The following is a 23,788-nucleotide window of genomic DNA, read 5'->3' on the forward strand; positions in this document are numbered from 1 at the left end:
TCTCTTAAATGATTAAAGGAGCCACATCCTTTGGGAACTTCATTCAGCTGCTTCAAAAGCCTTCTTCCAATTATTTGCACATTTGTGTATTTAGACAGGCAATATTTTTGTTATGATTGCCAATGAAATGAGATTACTAGGCACGGACATGCTTGCAGTCAGGAACAGTTATATGAGCTTTAGATGAGCTTGCTCTCCCACAGACATCATACCAGATAGATTCTTTATTGCAAGTCATGAAGAACTGCCTGAAGAAGACAGTTGCTAAAGTATCCAGGAGTCGAATCATATTTAATTATTTGAAGAGAGGTTTTTATTTGCTGTCATAAGTTTTGTACAGCATCTTTCAAAAGTTTTGCACAGTCCTAATTTTAGTTAGCTTACTTATTTATTTTACAAATTTCTATTCCATCGTTAGATTCTGGATAGTTGTCAAAAATGACCAACAGAATAACCACCATCAACAAAAGCCATGGTAAAATTAAACATTATAAAATCTCTACAAACAATGCAACTAATCCACAGCCCAAATCCTGATGATCCCATTACTTGACAAATACTTGACAGAACATAATTGGTTTTTCCATCCTCTTAAAATATTGTCTACCCTTTGGGGCAGGAGGACCCCTTCACAGCTAAAGAAGAAACAATTGAGAGGATTTATCATCAGTACTACCCCTTTTAGGCAAGAAGCCCCAAGGTTGCCCTCCATTGACATCATACCAGATAGGTTCTTTATTGCCAAGTAATGAAGAACTGCCTGAAGAAGACAGTTACTTAAGTATCCAGGAATCAAGCCACATAGAACTTCATAGATTAACCAGAACTTTGAATTGCAATCAGAAACTTTAATGAAATCTTTAATGAAAAGGACTAGGAGTGACATGATAGCAGTGTTCCAATATCTAAGGACCTGCCACAAAGAAGACGGTGACCAACCTATTCTTCAAAGCACCTGAAGGCAGAACTAGAAGCAATGGATGGAAACTAATCAAGGAGAGAAACAACCTAGAACTAAGGAAAAATTTATTCACAATTAGAATAATTCATCATTGGAATAACTTGCCTACAGAAGTAGTGGGTACTCTGATGATGGAGGTTTTTAAGAAAAGACTGGACAACCATTTGTCTGAAATAGTATAGGGTTTTTGCTTAAGCAGGGGGTTGAACTGGAAAACCTCCAAGGTCCTTTCCAACTCTGTTATTCTGTTAAAATTACTAGAAACTGGTGCAACATCTACAAAAGCATTGTAATGTGACTATAGCAGTGTCACTGGCCAAGAACTGAGTGGATGCAATATTGGACCAACTTTAGTTTCCAAGTGGTCTTCATGACAGCCCCAAGTAAAGCACATCACACTAGGCACTGCCCTATGATAAGGGCATGAGTCATTGTTGCAAGGACCCGGATTCAAATGACCCACTCCTTCAGCATGAATCTAGTTCACCCAAGCTTCTTTGGTTGCCAAAAAAATAAAATAAAATGAAATTTTAGTGAAGAGAATTTGAAAAATGCTTTTGAGAATTATAACTGGTTTAATATGGTGATACAATTCTACTTTTATTGGAGTAAATATTCCGTTGTTTGGAACACTTCAAAAAACAGTTTCCCAGAAAAACACATCAAGAAATAATGCTCAACATGAATCCTATGTTTTCCTGATCTATGATTTGCCTCATTGATGCTTCTTTAGTGGTATCCAACATAAACTAAATTGTTTATTCTAACATTAATAGGCTGCTCAATTAGCCCAACTCAAACTCTCTTACTGAGTTACACCATAAGCACAATGCAGAATGAACGTACATTTCATTAACACTGTCAGTAATATGTACCTAAGCATTTACATTAACTGCAGCTCACAAAAAACATGGCTGCACTGCACAAAAGAATACTACAAAGCTGTCATTGTGCCAATTTCATGATAATTTTTGTGCAGCAAGTTAAATTAGTATTATTGTAAGATTCCTGTGCCAGTTTTTCCTTTAAAGACAGACTTGTTTGAGATTCATAAGTACTCCAAATAGCTATTCTCAACATGGTACATGCCTTTAAAGGTAGGCATTTTAAATGCAACCATATAATTTTTATTATTGCAGAATGGGGTGTGATGATGGGAGGGGTATCCAAGCATATCAACATGGAAAAGGCTATAGTTAAACAGACTGTTTTTTTCATAATAATGTGTGGTGTATAAGGTATCTCAGAAGTTCTCCTTCTTGAGATACTCTCATCCCTCTATAATAGAATATGATTCCTATAAACATGAAATAAAATTTGGATATATAAGCATGCCAATTAAGTACGCCATCTTTTTTTTTTTAGTGCACATTTTAACATCTAGTTCCAACTACTATCTCAGGGTGGAGATTCTTTTATGCCTTTGAGTCAGTGTTGACATCTGGTAACTGCGGTTTTCTTGGCAATGTTTTTTTAATGTGGTTTGCTGTTGTCTCCTTCCTAGGAGTGAGAGAAAGTGTCTGGCCCAAAGTTATCCAATTGGCTTTGTGCCTAAGAAAGGAGTAGAACTCCATGTCACCAGGTTTCTGGCCTAATGCCTTAATCACTACACCGATCTGGCTCTCTACTATTTCATATAGAACTACCAGCTCTGGGGAGGTAAAAATCTGACTAGATGGCAAAAAAAAAAAAAAAAGAAATTCCTAATTCTTTCCTGCCAGTTAGTGGTTCCTTTGATTTCCATCACCCAAATCTGGTAGACCTAACTGAGTTAAAACTTTAAAGAAGCATTGATCTGTTTCTTAGATTTGTACTCTGATCTTCTTTTGTTTTTTTTCCATACACCTCAGAATAACAAAACAAGCATCAATGTGTTGTGATGAAAGCATCATCCCTTGCACATGTTTGTACAATGCCAACACACCTATATAAGGACAGAACTTGTATTGTAAGGCCGTGATAGTTGATTTGTTATGTACCTCATCCTGCCCATCCCTGCAAACAACGATGGCAGGGTATATGTTACATGAGCACAAAGTCCCAAATCCACTCCTCCCTGGCATCCTAGAAAGATTCTGCCCATCACTATGTATTGATGGAATAGAAATCTAACCTCAGAATAAGGCAATTCTAAATTTTTAATTTAGGTATCCAATGATCTGTTTCTAAGAAATAGCTGAACAGCATCGTGATGTCTCTTACTCTCCGAGAATATGCATCAATCCATGCTACTGATTCATCCATTCCTGCTAAAGAATTTAGAACAAAGAAATGTGAACGCATTTGAAAGCTAATGACACACGATGAATAACAAACTTTTTTCATTTACATAACTGATTAAGAGTTTTGATGTCTTTTCTGTGCAGAGACTTCAAAATATCACACGAATAGCTTCTTATGACTGGCAGAATCATTTCCAGAACAATAGTTCTTACTGATTTGTTGGAAGCTCTATGTATTTTTCTTCAAGACTACAATTTTCTGGACACTAGAACTACTCCACTTTTGTACAGTACCAGGGAAACTAGACATCGTGCTCTAATGTAATTGCGGCATTGAATAGTGCTGCATCACTTGTCAGGAGTACATAGCCTATATTATTCGTGACAGAACTAGTAATGAGATTCACCAATATTTCTCTTTCATTGCCATGCCACTGTGCAAACTTCTAAGAGCCAAACTAGATGTGACAGTGGGTGCTGTATAATGCACAGATGACATACCAGTTTTAATAATCAAAGGGGTTTGTTGCTAAAGAGCAGCTTTACTTCATCACTGACAACCACAAGGCCATTCTCCAAAGCTGAGGGCAATGGTAGTGTTAAAGACACTTCTATATTTGCTGCCTGAAGAAGCTCTTTTTATTCTGCCTAACGGCTGTCAGGGTACCCTAATAAGAACAAAAAGACTGAATGACGTCAGCAGGAGTTAAAAGCTCAGTTAACCTCTGGGGTACTGAGGTATCATTTCAGCTGACAGATTCTGGGACCACGTACTGCATGCCTGCAGAATATTTATCCTTGAGCTCTGTATTCTATTTTTGGCACTAACATCATGCTCTCTTGGGGGATTCTTCTTTTGAGAGAGAAGAAAAGCAGAGAATTCAGCCCAAGATACTTCTGCAGACCTACAACTTTCATGAAATAAGTACTTTAATTATTCATACCCATTCCTGCACATTGAATTCATGGTTTTTCCAAGGCTCTGAATGGCTTCAGTATGTGCTATTGATCTAGATTGGCAATTAGTCTGAATTAGCATAAGATAACTTCCAGTGTTCCTAGCCACACATTGTAATCTTCACATTACTAAAATGAAACCAGTCCACAGAATAGTTTCATTACAATGTGTTTTTATATAAAGAGCTTTTGGCTGATTGCTTGATTATTAATCCAGCCTAGGGTTTTTTTCGGGGTGCGGGGGAGGGAGGAGAATACAGCAGAGAAGGAGCAATGCATATGTCCCAGCATTTAAGGAACATTTCATTTTATTTTTCTTGCTATTATTGAAAAAACACTATATGTTACCCCGTTTCTTTATGCTGAAGTCTCTGTACACATTTCCAAAGCATCCTTAGAAACAGGGAACACTGGCACAAAATTGTCAGCAATTTAAGCCAAAACCTGATATACCAGGCTCTTTCTGTAACACAGTTTTAATGGAACTAATATGCTTTGGGGTTTTTTTTTGATACATGGAATGAAATGACAGAAAAAATAACATAATGATAGGACTGCCATATTCAACTAAGATAAGATCTAAAACTAACTAGAAATGCATTATTATAGTAATCCCTAGACTTATTATGGAGAAATATGTTACTAATGTGACTGAATTTGTATTTTTTAACCATAGAAATAGCACTTAGACTTACTTACCACTTCACAGTGCTTTACAGCCCTCTCTAAGCGGTTTACAGAGTCAGCATATTGCCCCCAACAATCTGGATCCTCATTTTACTGACCTCGGAAGAATGGAAGGCTGAGTCAATCTTGAACAGCTTACAATCGAATTCCTGGGGTGAGTAGTGAGTTAGCACTGCAGTACTGCATTTTAACCACTGCACCACCATGGCTCTATCTATTCTATAGGGACTAAAGACACTTATTTTGAACATAATTTGTATATTTCCTTGGGTAAAACAGTAGGCCATTAGGAACACATGCTATCATGTCCTATGAAAGAAAAAAATCATCGTTACTGATTTATATATTATATATTTTATAATATAAAATGCATGCAAATCCAAAGTTGGAAATATTAAACTTACTACTGAACTTACTGATTATTTCATCTGCCCTTGCTGATTTGATCCTTTTAATTTTATTGCCTAACAAAAATCGCCTGGTTCTGCCAACAAAAGTACGTATAGTCAAGACTATGGTTTTCCCAGTTGCAATGTATGGCTGTGAAAGTTGGACCATAAGAAAGGCTGAGCACCAAAGAATTGAGGCATTTGAACTATGGTGCTGGAGAAGACTCTTGCGAGTCCCTTGGACTGCAAGGCATCAAACCGGTGATCAACCTTGACTACTCTTTAGAAGGCCAGATCTTGAAGATGAAACTCAAATACTTTGGCCACTTAACGAGAAGGAAGGACTCACTGGAGAAGAACCTAATGCTGAGAAAGATTGAGGGCAAAAGAAGAACGGGATGACGGAGAATGAGGTGGCTGGATGGAGTCACTGAAGCAGTAGGCGTGAGCTTAAATGGAGTCCAGAGGCTGGTAGAGGACAGGAAGGCCTGGAGGAATGTTGTCCATGGGGTTGCGATGGGTCAGACACGACTTCTCAACTAACAACAACAAACCTGGTTATCTTATTAAAGGTAAACACAACTGTATCCTTGAGTAGAGTCCAGCTCCTAGAGAGCATAGGGAGACAACTGAATGGTTTTCCTGGCAACATTATAGAAGCATTTTGCCATTCTTTTGGGGGAGGGCAGATTTTTAAAAATTATTTCCCAATCTAATACAAAAAATTTCCTGATGGTCTCCTACTCAAGTACTGTACTAAATCTATCCAACATTTCTTATCTTTTGTAATAAATGGGCAGGAAATGATCAAGAAAATCACAGCGGAGATAGGGGGTAAGAAAGAGGGATTCTGCTCCAACTAGTCTGTTCCAGAGAGAAAAATAATGTTGACCGAACAGTATGTTATTGATCTTTTATCTATTTGAGTTGCTCTTTAAGCTTTATTGTCTCTTGGATTTGTTTTATATCCCTTCTCAGTTTTTTATACAACTTCTTTGGATCATTTTACAGCAGAGATCCTCTAATGTAGGGACAGATCAGCTTCCCTTATGTCTGCCCAGAGTCTGCCTTTTATAGTTTTCTATGGGAGAATCTTTTAAGCTGCTGAGCTCAGCCCTAACTGCTATATTTTCCAGATTCAGATATGGCTGGATAGCTGCTGAGACAATTATTTTACTGCTCTAGCAAACTATCCATCCCATCTGGGAATTTGAGAGAATACAAGTCCAATTCTTTTTTTCTCTGTTGAGTATTTCTACAGAAAGCAAATTTCCCTTTATTTTCAGTCAGAAACTTCAGCGATGTGCTAATGAAATAAAGGAGTCTCTATGGAATTTTACTTGATTAGTCATTGCTGACTTTAGGGGACGGTGCTAATCTCCATTTCAAGGCCATTCAGCCAATGTCAGGAGAGCTTTCCATGGTCCTGTGGCCAGCATGACATCACGGAGTCCTGTTACCTTCCCACTGAAGTGGTTCCTATTTATCTACTCACATTTGCATGCTTTCTAACTGCTAGGCTGGCAGGAGTTGGGGCGAGGATAGGAGCTCTGTTGCGTGGCACAAGCTGGCAGTCTCAAACCTGGACTGCTGGCTTTCCAGCTTGACAAGCCCAGCGTCTTAATCACTGAGCACTGCGCCATCCACTAGTGAAATAAGAGAGTTTTAAAAGGATTTCACACACACACTCCCCATTCAGTTGTGTCTGATTCTTAGAGACTACTTGGATGAGTCCCTACAGTTTTCTTGACAAGGTTCTTCAGAAGTGATTTGCCATTGCCTGCTTTTTAGGACTGAGCAAAAGTGACTGGCAGAAGATTATCTAGCTGGTTTTAAGCCCAGGAAGAAAAAAGTAGAATTCATTATCTTCTCATTTCTAGCCTGATGCCTTCACTACTACATCAAACTGGCTCTCTTAAAGTGTTTTACTTTGCTTAATTTATACTCTATTGATATTTATTTATTCTATTTCTATAGCCATACAACTCAACCAGATGACTCTGGGCGGTTTACAATTCTAAAATTATAAAACAATTAAGAACATTAAAACAGTAACAACATCTACAAAATAAATAAATACAAACAGCAGCTATGATGATTAATCAACTAATAGTAAAGTTAGATAATGGGTCCCTTAACACATTCCGAGCCCCAGGTCTGGGTATATAGCCAAGTTTTTAAAGCCTTATGAAATATAATATTTATTTATTTATTTATTTATTTATTGGTTCGATTTATATGCCGCCCTTTTCTGGAGACTCAGGGCGGCTTATAATGCGTTAAGCAATAGCCTTCATACTTTTGTATATACCTGCTTAGTAGGGCTTTCGGCCCCCACCTAAGCGGTGTTCTTTTTTATACAAAGTCAGCTTATTGCCCCCACAATCCGGCTCCTCATCTTACCTACCTCGAAAAGATGGAAGGCTAAGTCAACCTTGAGCCTGGTAAGATTTGAACTTGCAGTAATCGCAGGCAGCTGGTGCTACTTAACAGCACTTTAGTCTGCTGCACCACCAAGGCTCTTTAATAAACAGATATAATCTATATTTCACTCAAAGAACTCGAATAATTATTAGTTTGTTACTATTAGTTGCTTCAGTAGTGCATTTTCCATTAATTTGTATTAATATCAGGATTTTATTCCTACAACTCTAATCTTCATATTTTAGACATGATATCAGAATATGATAAAATGAGCAGTTTACATGATAGCACATGCATTAGGAAAGAAATATGGAAAATTATTTTTTCTGTAGCACAAGTATAATCATTAGCTGAGTATTATGAGGAACAAATTTTAATACATGTAGTAGAATGTGTTAGCAATGTTTTTTTCCATTATTTCATTATAATTCTGTGCAATAATTGTAATCCTTTGTTAGAGCAAAGGCATCTGAAACCATTTAGTAAAATTATAGTTTTAAAGGGTTTAGAAATCTATGTTTATGATTTCCCATATTATAAAGGAGCAAAAATCTTTCTTGGCTACAGCGAAAAATGGATTTTACTATGCCATGTTAGAGAGGATTCAGAGGAAAGTAACAAAGCTGATAGAGACTTGAGATGCCTTGTGAACACAGACTGAAAGAACTTGGGATATTTGGTTTGGAGAAAAGAAGACTAGGAGGAGACATGAAAGCTGCATCCAGATAGATAAATGGAATCTCCATGGAAGATGGGCAAGAACTATGTTCCAGGCTAGAGAAACTAAGACCAGAAGTAAGCAACCAGCCTTAGAAGTGACAATGAAGATATTGAAGTAGTAGATAGCTTTTGCCTTTAGGGTTGGCTATCAATAGTAAAGGATCCAGTAGAAATACACCACAGAGTTGCACGTTGTAGAGCCTTAATGAAAGCTGTGGAAAAGGTGTTCGGAGATCATGATGTGCCTATGCCTCCAAAGAGCAGAATGGTGCAGGCAATGCAGGCAGTCCTTGTAAATCCTTGACTTACAACCATTTTCTTAATGATCATTCAAAATTACAGCAGCACTGAAAAAAAGGGACCTCTGGCCAGTTTTCATACTTATGACCATTGCTGCATCCCCATGGTCATGTGATCAAAACTTGAGCTCTCTGCAACTGGCACATATTTATGACAGTTACATTGTCCCAGGGTTATGCGATCACCATTTGTAACCTTCTTCGCAGCTGGCTTCCTTCCAGCAAGCAAAGTCAATGGGGAAAGCAGAATTTGCTTAATGACCACATAGTTCACTTAACAACTTCACTGTGGCAAAAAAGATCGTAAGATGGGAGGCAACTCACTTAACAACTGTATTGTTAGCACTGGAAATTTTGGGCTCAATTCTGGCCATAGATTGAGGCCATAGTTTTCCCTGTGATATTTTATGGGAGCAAAGATTGGATTCTGGAGACTCACAATAGAAAAAGTATTGACTCTTTCGTGAATGGTACAGTGAAATAAACACTATAAAAAGAAAGCTAAAGTCACAATACATTATTGCTTAAAATTGGCTCACTACAGTAGCAGCAGCAAAACTGTTAGTCAACAACAAACAGATCCGAATTTCCATTTGTCAGTGAAACTGTTGAATAGTTCAAGGCTACAGAATCTCAATAATTCCTTCCCTCTTTTGGAGAACACTGTAGTGACATTGTCCAATGTAGGATAACTTTGTCCCAAAAAACTTGCTTTTAGTGAAAGGACAGTGCACACCAAGAACATTATTATTGCACAAAAAAACTTAGCTCTTTCAAAAACCTCTTTAATATAATTATGGAGAGAAAGTGCCTGGTACCCAGTATTAAGTAATCCAGTAATCCTAAATTTGCAAGGAAGATGACCTATTTGCTTGCTCTTCTGAAGTGGTTTCAAAAAAATTGTCACATCATTCTAATGAACATGAGTGCAATGTGTAAGTTTAATTTTATAACAAATCTTGGACCTGAATTTTAAATACTCCATGTGCTCATTTTGGATTGTTATAATGCACTGAGCCAGCATATTCACACTGCTGAATGTTTAATGTACTTTTTTTTCTCCTTTCAGCTGTCATTTGCAAAGTATCATTTTGAGCTCTCTTCAATATTAAAAAGAAAAAAAAATAACCTTTATTCTGCAGAGTAAGTATTAACCAAACTTAGAAATCCTTTAAGAAATTTCTTTTGCTGTATCAAATTATCTCATTTTAGTTGCGGTGTTATTATAGAAGAGGATACATTAGCATAAAATGGCATGTTCTTCTTAGCTCATCTTAGATTACAATAAAACAGGGCCAATTTTCAGACTGCTCTTTGCCCAACTTTATTGTTATATAAATGACTTTAATATAAGAACAGAAGGGGGAAAATTGTCCCCCTTTTTCCTCAAGAAAAGTACATTCCTAATTTAAGTTATATAACTAATGGCTGAATATATTCACAATGAAAATAACTGACAGCTCTGAAATTTTACTAGAAGCCTTATTTATGGAAATTTCACAGAAAGTCTTCTGCATTATCTTGAAAGCAAAATGGGCTGTGCAAAGCAGTGATTGGTATTCTTTAATATCCCATATCTCTTCTCTTTTTTGAGGCCTCCAAGGTTCTGTCTGAGACTATTATTTGAAATCAGTGGTATGACCTTCCCACAGGTGATTCTCCAAAATCTGAGGAAGAGAACACAATAAGGACACCTATAACACAGTACATTTGGCTTCATTGTCCCATCTACTGCTGCCCTCTTATTCTGTGGTACTCTCAACCATCAAAAGTTTATCCAGTAACCCAGTGAAACTGGCTAGTAGAATCCCATCTATTTTTGAGGGTTATACACCCATTTAGCCTAACACAAATGTGTCCTGTCTATAAAAGATGGATTTATATTAAACTATAGTTAAACAGTAATAATAAATCACTACCATGTACCTGTGTTGGCTAAAGCTGCTGACATAACTCTATGATTGATAGGTCTGTATCCAGATAATACCATATTTCAATATAATTGTGGACTGACTTGAAGGAACTTCACAGAAGACAGATGGCATTGAACTTCCAAATGTAAACCATGAGATTACTGGTTCTTTACAAAGTGACTCATCTTTAAATATAGAGAGAGGTGAGAATAACAATATATGAAGTGGAAGTGTTTTCATTGTTGTTACTCTTCTTAAAAGAGCTGCAATACTCTCTTTAAACTTTTGCAGAATGTAGTAGTTGAGGAAAAAACTTAACAAATTATGTCAAGAGAATATAGCAAGTTGCAACTTGACATTTTTATTTTGCAAAGCATTTGAATTCGCAGCCATCTAATCAATGGTTTTATGCTTAGTTGAACTATAATGGAATATATATGCACTCATATTTATAGTAGAATACAGGAGGTTCTTCCAATGATGCAGGGGTGGGTTCTACTTACCTTTACTACCGGTTCGCAGCAGGGCTGCATGCAAGCGCTTGCTTCGCTCGCGCAGAAGCATTTTGTTGATGTCGGGGTCGATGGGTGGAGCCTCCTGCTGGTTTTACTACCGGTTCTAAAGAACCAGTGTGAACCGGGGGCAACCCATCACTGCAATGATGGGTCATATGCTTTTGTCCGCTTACTTGCATAGTGGGAAAATATGCAAACGCAGTTCTGTGCATCAGGTTGCAACATTTTTAACTAGATTTAGATGGTTTCCATTTATGCATTTATATACCAAGTATATTTATTAGCCATATATTAAAACTTCATCTTTGCCAAGGTATTTATTCATCCATATATATTATGGATCATTCTTTCTTCTGAAAGAATAGATGCTATTTACCATACAAAAAGAAAAGAGATTATGTAATCAAAAACATCATACAAATCAACAACTTATTCATAAAACCACAAATCAATGTTTAAGCAAACCTAAGAGTAAATTAATTGAAATAAACCAAATACAGAGCATAAATGCAACTTGACTATTATTACATTACATGTATATTAATAATAAGAACTGCGAGCCAGAAGCTAAAAGAATATATATGGTATATATATTATATATATCTATCTTGTAAAAAAATAAACAGATGGGACCAACCTTCTCTTGCCAGGGAGAGAATTCTATAGGGAATCAGTACAAAGAAATTACAAATAGGCAACTTTTTAATATCTGAGAATTATACTTTATTTCTCTCCCTCTTCCTAGGCTATTATTTTATATGGTCACTAAACAATCAGGACCAGAATTATTTGTGCATATTCTTTTCTAGGAAGAAGGGAATGTAATGTTTCTGCTTATCTAAAACTTATCAGATGAGCTATTTATCCATGCTGCCATTATTTGACAATTTATTGCCAAATTTTAGTGCTTCGTGACCAGTGGATTTCAGGGCTGCAAAAGATCTGGAGATCACATGTAATCTATGAGCTCACCAGTAGCTCTCCCAATCAGGAGCTGATCTTAGCCTGAGCCTTAACCTTTTGCCAGCCTTAGCTTGCCTTTTACTAAGCAGTCTTGGGCTGACCTCATAGAAATTATATTTGTTGCTTATAATCTCAATTCCTGCACATTGGGCTTAATGTATAAGAATAAACAGTATAGTAAGTCTATTCAGAAAAGGTACCAAAATACTGAAGAAAAGGAGTTCTGAGCACCTCCAAATTTCCATCCCTATATTCATTTTTTATTTGGCCCATATGTACGTCCATGGATCAGGTACAGATGGTCCTTGACTTACAACCCTTTGTTGAGGGACTGTTCAAAGTTACAACAGCACTGAAAAAGTGACTTACAACTTGCACTTATAACTGTTGCAGCATTCCTATGGTCACCTATTCAAAATTCAGTTGCTTGGCAACTGGCATGTATTTATGACAATTGCAGTGTCCCATTCATGTGATCCCCATTCCCGAATATCATGTGAACATCATTCCCGATCAGCTTCTGACAAGCAAAATCATCGGGAGAAGCTGGATTTGCTTAACGACTGCATGATTCACTTAATAACTGCAGTGATTTGCTTAACAATCATGGTAAAAAAGGTAAAATAGGATACAACTCACGTAACGATCACCTTGCTTAGGAACAGAAACTCTGGTCCTAATTTTGGCTGTAAAGCAAAGACTAGCTGTAATTTACTTCAGTCCCCCATGTACCTTTTAAGAACCATCTAGTGAATGCTAATCCACCATGCTGGCTTTCTAAAATCTGTGGTGGCGCAGTGGTTAGAATGCAGTATTGCAGACTAATTCTGCTGACTGCCAGCAGTTCAATTCTCACCAGGACCCAGATTGTTGAGGGCATAATGCTGACTCTGTAAATCACTTAGAGGACTCTAAAGCACAACAAAGTGGTATATAAGCCTAAATTCTATTGCTATTGCTATTTTGTTAGCCTCTTCTTTCCTTTCTTTCAGTTCCACTCTAATATATTTCAAAATGTCCAATATGTATTTTAAAATGTTGTTTATGAAAATGCAATGGTTAGAAATTCCAAAGAGGCATATAAATGACTCCTGCCCTTATTTCTTAAAATTCCACCAAAGAGTTCCAAGAAATGAACAAGTTATCTCCATTTAAGAATCAAAATAGAAGAAAGATATGTTTAGAGTTAATAACTATTTCAGATAAATTACATGAAGAAGCAGGGGCCCTAGGTTCAAGTTCTATATTCTAACCAAGAAAAAAGCAACCAAGTCCAAATATTTTGAACTCGACTCCAGTTGATGCCAGCCAACATGGCGAAGACCACAAGATTCCCAAACTCTTCTGTGATCACTGTAGCAATCCTGTCAAATCCCAGGGATTCCCACTGTTTAAGTCTTCTTTGAGCACTTACTACTCACATCTGACAGTTTCCCAGGAACACTGAATGTGCTGCCTGGAGGAATTAGGCAAATATTATCCTTCATCCCTGCACCAGCTTAAATGAATTCATGTATTCTCTATTGTTGTTAAGAAAATTAATGGACTTGTTAACGTGGTCACCAAGAATTGACCTCCCTCTCTCAAGGGAGATTTTACTTACTTTGTGCTTTCATAAGGTGGTTCTGTTTTAACTCATATTCCACCATGTGTATGTAGATAAAGATGCATTTGGGATACGTTCTGACAGACAAAGCACATGGATTGATAAAGGTAAATACAACGAAGTTCCCAAAATATACAGAAACTTAACCCTGAATTTCAACATGATTCCTACCAGCCAATATACAGGAGAGGACATTGGCCAATGTGCTTGTACCTGACCAGACAGGAAAAACCTGGAGAAGAAGTAAGCCATTGGATGCCATGGCAACCACCGCATCCCATGTGCATCTGCTGCAGCCTTTCTGATCGTCAACCTCGTGCTCTCTCCCTTATCATCTTCTGTAGAGCATGGGAGGTTCTGCCCCGACAGCCAAAGCAATATTGTATGGAAGACTAAACGCACTGCCTTTTTTCTAGTCCCCTCGTCTCATTGTGGCTTTTATTGCTCGTCTCCTGGGAAACAGATAAAAAAAACCTTGACTGAACAGCCCAAAGACAGTTTTAAGTTAGGTGGCTCAAGGCGCTTCATCTGTTCCTTTTTAGGCAGTTTTTAAATCAGCCTTTCCTCAGCTGAAGCCAGATGTGCTGGAATTTGAGACTGTCGAAAACAAAAGCTGCAGCTGAATCCAACAAGAGAATCTTAGATGGGGGAAAAACTGGACTAAACTATGAAAGGGAGTGTGAACTAAACTTGGCAAAGGTACTCAGGAGTGAACTTCTGGCTTGGCTGGTTATTTCAAATGAGTGATTCCTAGTTAGGAGTTAAGGAATACTGGAGTGGGAAAGAATTGCCCAAGTAAAGTTTTTCTTCTGGGGAATATTGAGAGTCCCACTGAGATAATTACTATTTTGACCATAGGGTCAGGTGTTAATTAGAAATCTCTGTTCCTGTGACTTCCTCAAGATGTCTCTGTTACCTGAAAGGATGATCTCTGGTGATGGAAGGACAAAAAACTTTCTCCTTTTCTTCATCATGAGGTTCTTCCTCTTCAACCCAACCTCATGCCCTTCTGACCTTCCCCTCCTGGTGCCCTCCTAATGTGTTGGACTACAGCTTCCATGATCCCCATGTCAGTCCCAGACCTACCCCCCTTCACATCAGGTAAGGTTGATGACAGCTGTAGGGAGTCTGGTCCAACACATCTGGAAGGAAGCAGGTTGAAGGAAGGCTGCTCCGTCTTCCAGCTAGATGCAAGAGATCTGGATAGCGCCCAGCAAGTGCAGTCCTTACCTTGACGCTACTCTGGCTGGTCTGGGTTTCCGCCTCGACGACGCCACAGCAGTGGTGACCCCCGCTCCTGCGCACCTCCCTGCGCGGGTAGGCCGGGCAGTTCGGCGGCGGCGGCGGCGGCTGGCGACTCTGGTAGGCGAGCACCGAAGGGATGGTGTCGGCCGCGTCAGTCTTGATGAAGAGCCCGTGCAAGGTGGCGGCCGTTCCCTGCGAGACGGCGGCGGTCTGATGCGGCGAATTGGACTCTTCCGAGTCGCGGCAGTAGATCACGCCGCTCTGCGAGACGTGGATGCTGGGGGCGCAGCCCATCCCTCTGCCGCGCCGCCGCGCCGCCCTCGCTCGCTCCCACCGACCGAACAAGCCGGCGGGGGCCACACCAAGCCGCCCTCGCGCCTCTCGAGCTCTGCGGAACGCCGAGCCGAGCCGAGCGGGCAGCTCAGCCCAGAGCGGGAACATCGGCCGTCGGCCTTGGGCGGCGGCGGCGGCGACGGCGCCGATTGCGACTCGCCATCTCCTCCTCTCCGTCGGCGGAGGCTACGCGCTGCCCGACACGGGAGGCAGGGACTCCGGAGAGCCTCGCCGGTCCCCGCAGTGCTCTTTCCCTGCGGCGAGGGCGCCCTGTCCTTCCCCGCCGCCAGGCAGAGACGGGAGTGCGAGTCCGCCGCGCTCCATCATGGGGGCATCCCTCACAGCCCGCGTCAGGGAGGAGGCGGAGGCTGCCCGCCTGACGGAAACTTGGAGCAAGGCGGCCAGGCGCCCGGCGCTGCTCAGCCCAACCCAGACGGCAGCCGCCGCTCCCCGCTCCCTCAATTCGCCTTCAGGAATCGGGCAGCCTCCTCTCGGACTCCACTTCGGGCTTCCTCGTCTCTACCTCGGTCCTTTTATCTTATATCCCCCCCCCCATTTCTCCTCTACGGATCGTCTGCAGCCGCTGGTTCCAGCGCACTGAGGCAACAGCTGCCTCAGTGCCTTTCGCCTGAGAATAAACCAAAGTGCATTCAGTTTTTGGTCGCCACGGTGTAAAAAAGATGTGGAGACTCTAGAAAGAGTACGGAGAAAAGCAACAAATATGATTATTAGGGGACTGGAAGCTAAAACATATAAAGAACGGTTGCAGGAATTGGGCATGTCTAGTTTGATGAAAAGAAGGACCAGGGGTGACATGGTAGCAGTGTTCCAATATTTCAGGGGCTGCCACAAAGAAGAGGGAGTCAAGCTATTCTCCAAAGCACCTGAAGGCAGAATAAGAAGCAATGGGTGGAAACTAACCAAGGAGAGGAGAAACTTAGAACTAAGGAGAAATTTCCTGAGAGTTAGAACAATTAATCAGTGGGACAACTTGCCTCCAGAAGTTGTGAATGCTCCAACACTGGAAGTTTTTAAGAAGATGTTGGATAACCAGTTGTCTGAAGTGATGTAGGGTTTCCTGCCTAAGCAGGGGGTTGGACTAGAAGACCTCCAAGGTCCCTTCCAACTCTGTTATTCTATTCTATTCTAAAGGAAACGGCGGGCGAGCTGAATATTTGTGAAAGGAGAACAGGCCACATTCCTTCTCCACCCTTCAGTACAGAAAGGGCATGGGAGGATCAGCTGGGCTGCATTTATCTATCTTAGCCTCCCCTCCTAGAAGAGGAAGAATTTTTGCCCCAAAATTTTGTGAGGCCAAAAATATTGGACTAGAGCAGAGGTCTTCAAACTTGGCAGCTTTAAGACTTGTGGACTTCAACTCACAGCTGGCTGAAGAATTCTGGGAGTTGGAGTCCACAAGTCTTAAAGCTGCCAAGTTTGGGGACCCCTGGACTAGAGCAACAAGCAGCTGGCAGCCCAGTCAACTACTTCATCCCACTGGGGAAACAGTACAACACTGTATGAAGTGAAAAAGAGCCTTCTCACTCCCCTTGAATGAAATTTTACCCCCTTTCTCTCTGGCAAATCCAGAGTTTTCTTTGAATGCTCTTCCAAATTTGCCATTAGTTTGTTTTCTCCAAACTGCCTTAAAGGGGAATCTTTGGGCACTGAGTGGGTTTCAGCAGGGACTCCTTCTCTTCAAACATACCAGCCATCCTTTAGTTTCTGGATTATGGACTGTCCTCAAATCAAGGAATGTTTTTGGATTACAAAAACTGGCTTCAAAAATAAAATATAGTACATTAAACCAGGTAACTTGGGGGAGGGCTATTGAGCACAAAGGTAGCATTTCTTTACAAGGTCTTTTTGAATCTTGGGTGCAATATAACCCAGGGTTTTTAACTTCAGCAACTTTAAGATATGTGAACTTTGATTCCCAAAATTCCCTGAGTAATATACTGACTAGGGAATTCTGGGAGCTGAAAACCATATAGGCAGTCCTCGACTTACGGCCACAGTGAGCCCAAAATTTTTGATGCTAAGTGAGACATTTGTTATATGAATTTTGCCCCATTTTATGATCTTTCTTGACACATTTGTTAAGTGAATTACTGCAGTTGATGAGTTAGTAACATGGTTTTAAAATGAATCTGGTTTCCCCACTGACTTTGCTTGTCAGAAAGTTGCAAAAGGTGATCACATGATCTTGGCATTATGTTGCCAAGCGTTTGAATTTTTATCACATGTCCATGGAGATGCAGTAAACAGTCATAAGTGTGGAAAATGATCATAAGTCACTTTTTTCATTGCCGTTGTAACTTTGAACAATCACTAAATGAACTGTTGTAAGTCAAGGACTACCTGTACATTTTAAATTTGCTGAGTTTGAGAAACTGAAATAATTGGACCTCTGCAATCTGAAAAGACAAAGAAATACAAAGATTTGTTTATGAAATAAAACTCCTGGGCGGAGTCATAGAGGAAGGCAGTAGTAAGTAAGATATGATTCCATATTTTTAAGGCTTTAAAATTTAAAACCACCACTGAGTTCAAAAATAGACTGGTAGCTAGTGAGAACAGAGAGAGCTGATCTTACATAATCTGAATGGATAGATCCTACCAGAACCTTTGCAGTCATATTTTAGACCAGATGAAGCTGATGAACTATCTTCAAGAGTAGCACTACATGAATAAATTGTGTTAAGCCTCATTATAATGGAAGGAGCAACAATTTGTTCCAAAAGCATTGGACTGCCTACCACTGCTATAACCCAAGAGGGTACAACTATGACTTCAAAGTCCTATGGTTTTCTATGGGAAAGGAAGAAGAGATCCAGAGCCCGAAAGAAATGATTACCGGTACATATAGATATTCCATACATATATGGAATAATATTTGAGAGTTTTTTATTTAATTTAATTTATTAAAAAAATATTTAGGCTTCTGGTATATCTCTTGAAGGTTTTAAATGCAGTTCTCAAACAAAAAAAAAAGGTTATACATTCTTTATATACCACTAAATTCATCTTTTATATTTAAACAAGGCTTGTTTGTATGTTCTTTCATTATTTATTAGTCTTAGATTTTTACACAAGTTTAAGGACACTTAGATATAGGTGCCTTGTAAGCACTATGTATTCCTAATAAATGTATGAATGCAGCTAATTCTGACATTCACAGGATTAATACAGATGTTTTCCATACTTTGGAAGATAATAATTCAGAGAAGGAAAATAAATTTGAAGTACTGTCATCAGTTTTAACTGTCACCAGCCTTGCATTCTGTATTTTCATTTTGAATTTTGATACAATGACAATAATTCAAATAGAAGCTTTAAGAATAGTAACACATATCAAACCTAAGACCTAACACCTACTAAGATAACTGACCAAATTTCAGATCAAGAAAAGAAATGAGTCCTTGACAGACATGGGGTGAGAAAAGTCAACAGTAATGGCCTACTGCTTCTGAGTAAGTGTGCCAAGCACAACCTGTGCATCACTAACACAATGTTCAGACTTGCAACAACCTGCATGCATTCCAGGTCCAAACACTGGTATGTACTTAACTATGCCATAGTATGTCAGCACAACCTTAACAATGTCACCATTACCTGGATTATGTAAGGTGCTGAGAGCTGGACAGATCATAGGCTGGTCTGGTCAATTCTCAACCTGCACATAATCCCTTTCATTTTGTAAACCCCCAAGGACTACCAGAGCATCATTCATCTTTAGTAGACTGCAAGATCCAGTCCAAATCCAATGTTTTCAAAGTTACTTCATTTACTGCTTGTACAAGCCTATTCTGAAAAGTGAACACAGTTTAAAGATGTTATAATATACAGTACAACAGCTGTACTCTTACTGAAAACCTGGTCATACCCTGGTTTGATGAAAATCACAAGACAATTTCAACAGCCCTCCAGGCCAAGAACAAGGCCTATGCAGACTAACAGAATGATCCATCATCTGTCTCAAAGAAAGACAAGTTTAAACACCTGCTGTCCAAAGTACAGGCAGAACCTCAAGTAATGCAAAACAAGTTGTGGCAGAGAAAGGCTGAGAGCTGGTGGAGTTATGCAGACATGCGTGCCACCAGAGAGTTTATTCAGTGCCATAAAGCAGTTTATGGACCTTCTAAATCAGGATGTTCCCTCTTGCTGTCATCTGATGGGCCAAGCCTGACCAAAGACCAGGAAGGACTGAAAAATTGCTGGGCTGAACTCAGTAGACTATCCACAGTTGATCCTGTTGTCTTACAGCAGATTCCTCAGCAGCCAGTCTTGGTTGCCCTAGACCAGACTCCCTCTACTTATGGGATCAAGAAAGCAATCTTACAAATGAATTCAAATAAAACAACAGGGCAGGAGGGCATTCCTGCTGAGTCCTACAAAGCACTAAAGCTAAACACGTTGCAGGAGTTTCAAGATATCATGGAAGACATTTGCTCCACAGAGGGGATGACTGACAATTTCCCCAATGTGGTCATTGAGTCTCTCTATAAAAATAAGGGAAGCAAATGAGATTGCGGAAACTACAGAGGTCTCTCACTGTTATACAAATACCAAGAACCAAAAATCACTGTTGACAATACCCAGCAGAAAAGGGCAAAAAGAAGTGTCGGAGGTAAAAGCAAAACACTTAGAAAATAACATTTCTATTTGTCTAGCTTGTTTTCTCTAGATCTATTGTAGGGAAGTCACTTCTACCTTAGTAAATGTTCTCATATTTCCAAACTAAGCAAAAAAAAAAAATTAAAGATGGTTTAAGTGTCCTTTTTTATTATAAGGAAGCACAGCTTCTTAGCAATATTCATAGAACTTTCCACCACTAGGAAAAAACGTGTAAAAGCATACAACAATGGATTATTGGAAGATTTCCTGTATAAAGTTTAAAAATGGGCATGAGCTGAAACAGTAAATTAAGGGATCATGGACTACAGCCTGCGACTGCACAATAAACAAAGCTCATTGCTACATAAGCATTAAGCAGCTTATCTGCTGTTTTGAAACACTTCTATGAATTGTTGGTTTTACAGCAAGAAGCTGCAAGTAACATAGAAAATATATTAGAGAAACAGAAACAAATTACTCTTTGTTTATCTTATATCCTTACAAAGGACTCTCTGCCTCCATGAATTCAAGGGCATATAGAAGAGTAACAAGTCAGACATTGGTTAAATATAATGATACACTTGTTGGAATTAGGAACAGCAATCATAATTTACTGACAGATGACTATGGCAGTTTGGTCATTTCCAAGATATAAAACATAAAATCAACCCTGATTCCAGCACTTAGAACACATTGATTCCATTCATTATCTAATCCTTCTATTGTATTAGTTAGCAAAATTAAAAGCATCAAATTGTATTTGATACTAATGGACCACTAGTGGAACGGAAGTAGGGAGAAACTGTGTAACAGACTGGGTACCATTCAGAGAGAGAAGATAGGGAGAAAACTAATTATGTAACATTGATCACCGTACAACACAATTAAAATACATTTACCATGAGAAAAAAAATAGCTAACTATCCGTTTTCCTTCAGTTTTCCTTTCTGTTTAATGTATCTCTAACATTCTCTGTCATTCATGCTTTACCTTCCCATGTGGTACAGTCAAACTCTGGTGACTACTTCCGTTCACTTTTAAAGCAGTCATTCTTAGGCTGGAAATAGTGCTGTTCAAGCCAAAATGGCTTTAGATTTTCTTTCAGTGTCCATTTATTTTCAGGTTGGTCCCAGCAAGCCAGATGCATCTCACTGGGCTGTTTGCTTCAAAGCTCAGATGTTGCAACAGAAATGTTGGGTATATATGCTTCCAGCTAAGATCAGTTACGGCTACAGTTCCTCTACCAGTTTTCATATCTCTCTCATCTCACTTTCCTCGCATTTCCAATTCTTAAAAGACTCTGGCTTATGCTGACATTATTGTAAGAAGAGTCGGTTCCTTTGCTGTAACTGCAGCTTCCTAAAGTTCCAGCAGCACCCAGCAATCTCCTGTCACACAATAGTATAGGGACTGTCCCAGATCGCTATCTGCATCAGAAAGATGGAGCAGCAAAAGCAATCCATCTTGATCATGTCATGACTCTCAAGTCAGCTTCTCTAAATAAGAAACTTAGAAGAACATGCATTATAGCTGAAGCAGTTTGCTGCATTTGGGGTAAGTACATTCCAAGTTTTGTACCAATGTGGGGTACTTTCAGACGGTGGGGTACCCTATTTAGAACCACAAAAAGGCATGGCACTGCGGGTGTTTCAAAAAGAAGCCAGGATCTTAAATGAATGAATGAGCCTGCATATCCTCCTACAAAAGTCCTTTTTTCAAAGCAACCATGAGATAGCTGATGAAAAGCAGACAGTGCAAAATAATTATTGCTTTGTAATTTGACCTATCCAATAGTCACCAAACTGGATCATTATTCTTAAAACTAAAGATCTTTGAAAATAAAAGTACCTGATTCAATTCCAAGGATCCCTGGTTGCAAAATCTAATAAAAAGAAAATACATTGCCGGCTCTCAATATCCTGATTTTTTTTGGTCAAATCTCCTCTGGGCATTTATTTCACCTCTGAAATCAATTGTATTCTGCAAAGATTCTTGCATTAATGTAAGAGCCACAGTGAGGGTATGGTTTGTTCTTCTAAGCCAGAATCGGTGATTTAAATGCTACTAGGGAGGAAGTTGTTTACTCCCAGGAAATAACAAATCATATTAGAGGTTTTATTTAATGTGACAGCTAATTATAATTGATAGATCTATCACATTGTGTATGTGTGTGTGGTTCAGATTAATATCTACTGGGCATACAGTGAAATAAAATGCACATTTCACTTTCACTCTGAAAGTCCTCTGCAAATACAATTTGATATTTTTATATTTGGAGAAATTCATGCCCCCTTGAGTATGAATGCCCCTTTTAGGTGTCCTCAGCTAAGAAATAGCTGGTCAGTACTGGCGGTTATAGAATATTCTTAGCAAAATTGACTTCTCTGGAACTTACTTATGTATTTTTTTCAATAGCAAAGACTTTTTCATTCTCCCAAGTCTTTCCTACAACACTGTAGTCTTTAACATGCTTGTTGATCTTTTTTTCTTTGCTTTAATGTTTCTGCTATAACAACTGAATCCAAAATAAAACCTAGAGATCCAAAGGGAAGGGAGGGAGTACCCAGCAACTGCAAGGGACTATTGTCAACCAAGTCAGTGACTGAAATACTACATGTTGGTATTAAAAGTCAGTACAGGTAGTCCGTGATTTATTACCATAATTGAGCCCAACATTTCCGTTGCTAAGCAAGACATTGTTCCTTTTAAAAGGAAAAGTGTGCAGGCAAATTCTGATGGTTTGCTGCCAAATTTCAGCAGAGGAAATTGAGTCTGCAAGGTGACCTACAGATGCTAGGACAATTTTAGCAGCTAAGCTATGTAACAGTTAGAGCTTTGAAATGGTTGTCAAGAATAGTTATTCCATATTATAAATCCCAAATGCCTCCTCAACGTGGAGGTTAGTAGAGTACAGGAGCAATTCCTGTAACTTGGCTACCTTTATCCAGCCATTAAATCTTAAAAGTAAAGCAAACTCAATCTCCTCTCTATTTTAAATATTCTTGATCCATCAGCACCTGAACATAACTATACGCAACGCATTCTCAAAATAAAATTTATTGGGAAACTTTGTCATATGTTCTTTAATGCTGTTGGAATTATCCCCATGAACACAAAGCCAAACAAGAATGAATGGCCAGAAAATAAAACAAAAGAAGCTCATGAAGAACAATACTTGGGCCCTAAAGTGATACAGGTGCTCAGCAAGCTAAGATGAGATCATTTGAGACGTGCCAGCTGGTGATGGGATAACATGACAATTGATGTAAACATTAATGAACAACAGTCAAGACCAAAACCAGAAGCCAAGGTCCAAGCACCACCCTGTGGCTTCCAGATGTTCAAAGGACAGGGGCTAAGGATTTTGCAAATAACAAACCTTATAATCAGAAACCACAGAACATTGCAAAATCTATTTCTTCCATACAGATATTATAACAATAAAAAATTGTTGCCTGATGGAATGGGGGAAAAAAAATCACAATAGTATAATTTGACTGTTAACAAGTCCCAGTCCAAATATTGCAGGATAAAGTTGGAGTCAACTCAACTTGACTGATCAGCATATGGCTTCCTTAAGACCTACAGAAATTAATAATTATGCTTCAGAAGACACAGCTGGATGTATCCATAATTGCAGTGAAATATAAATAGTAAACTTTCAGTTTTACCAGTTTTTGTACAAAGAATGGAGGAGAAACAGGTAGAGTTTGATCACACCATCACAGCTGCCATCTTGACTGTTGTTGTTTTTTTTTTAATCTCATCCTTTGGACGTTCCTGGACAGCAAATTATCCTAGGCCAAATCTACTTAGTTTTGCCTTCACACTTTTTTGAGTGCTTTCAGATCTCTGAAATTAAGGCCTCTATATTTTATAAAGACCTGTTTTTTCACCGCTGTTCTTATTCCTGTTGTTCTTCATTTCACTGATGGGG

The 23,788-nt window shown here is 39.1% G+C and overlaps 1 protein-coding gene across 6 annotated transcripts in view; it reads right to left on the bottom strand.

Annotated features, from left to right (window-relative positions):
- PDE8B (phosphodiesterase 8B) overlaps positions 1–21,714 on the bottom strand; it is a 64,287-nt gene extending 42,573 nt beyond the window's left edge. For 2 of the 6 annotated variants that reach the window (XM_087885764.1, XM_034441080.3), the window contains exon 1: positions 14,887–15,747. In XM_087885764.1, the coding sequence (XP_087741890.1) occupies positions 14,887–15,342 (456 nt within the window). In that variant the 5' untranslated portion in view covers positions 15,343–15,747. Of the gene's footprint in view, positions 1–13,869; positions 14,109–14,886; positions 15,797–21,699 lie in introns of those variants that run through there. The other 4 variants (XM_087885765.1, XM_034441083.3, XM_034441081.3 and 1 more) reach the window with 4 other exon arrangements.
- Between the last annotated feature and the right edge of the window lie 2,074 nt (positions 21,715–23,788).

Source organism: Pantherophis guttatus, chromosome 2 (assembly GCF_059756535.1).
Source record: "Pantherophis guttatus breed Tessera chromosome 2, ASM5975653v1, whole genome shotgun sequence".
NCBI lineage: Eukaryota > Metazoa > Chordata > Lepidosauria > Squamata > Colubridae > Pantherophis > Pantherophis guttatus.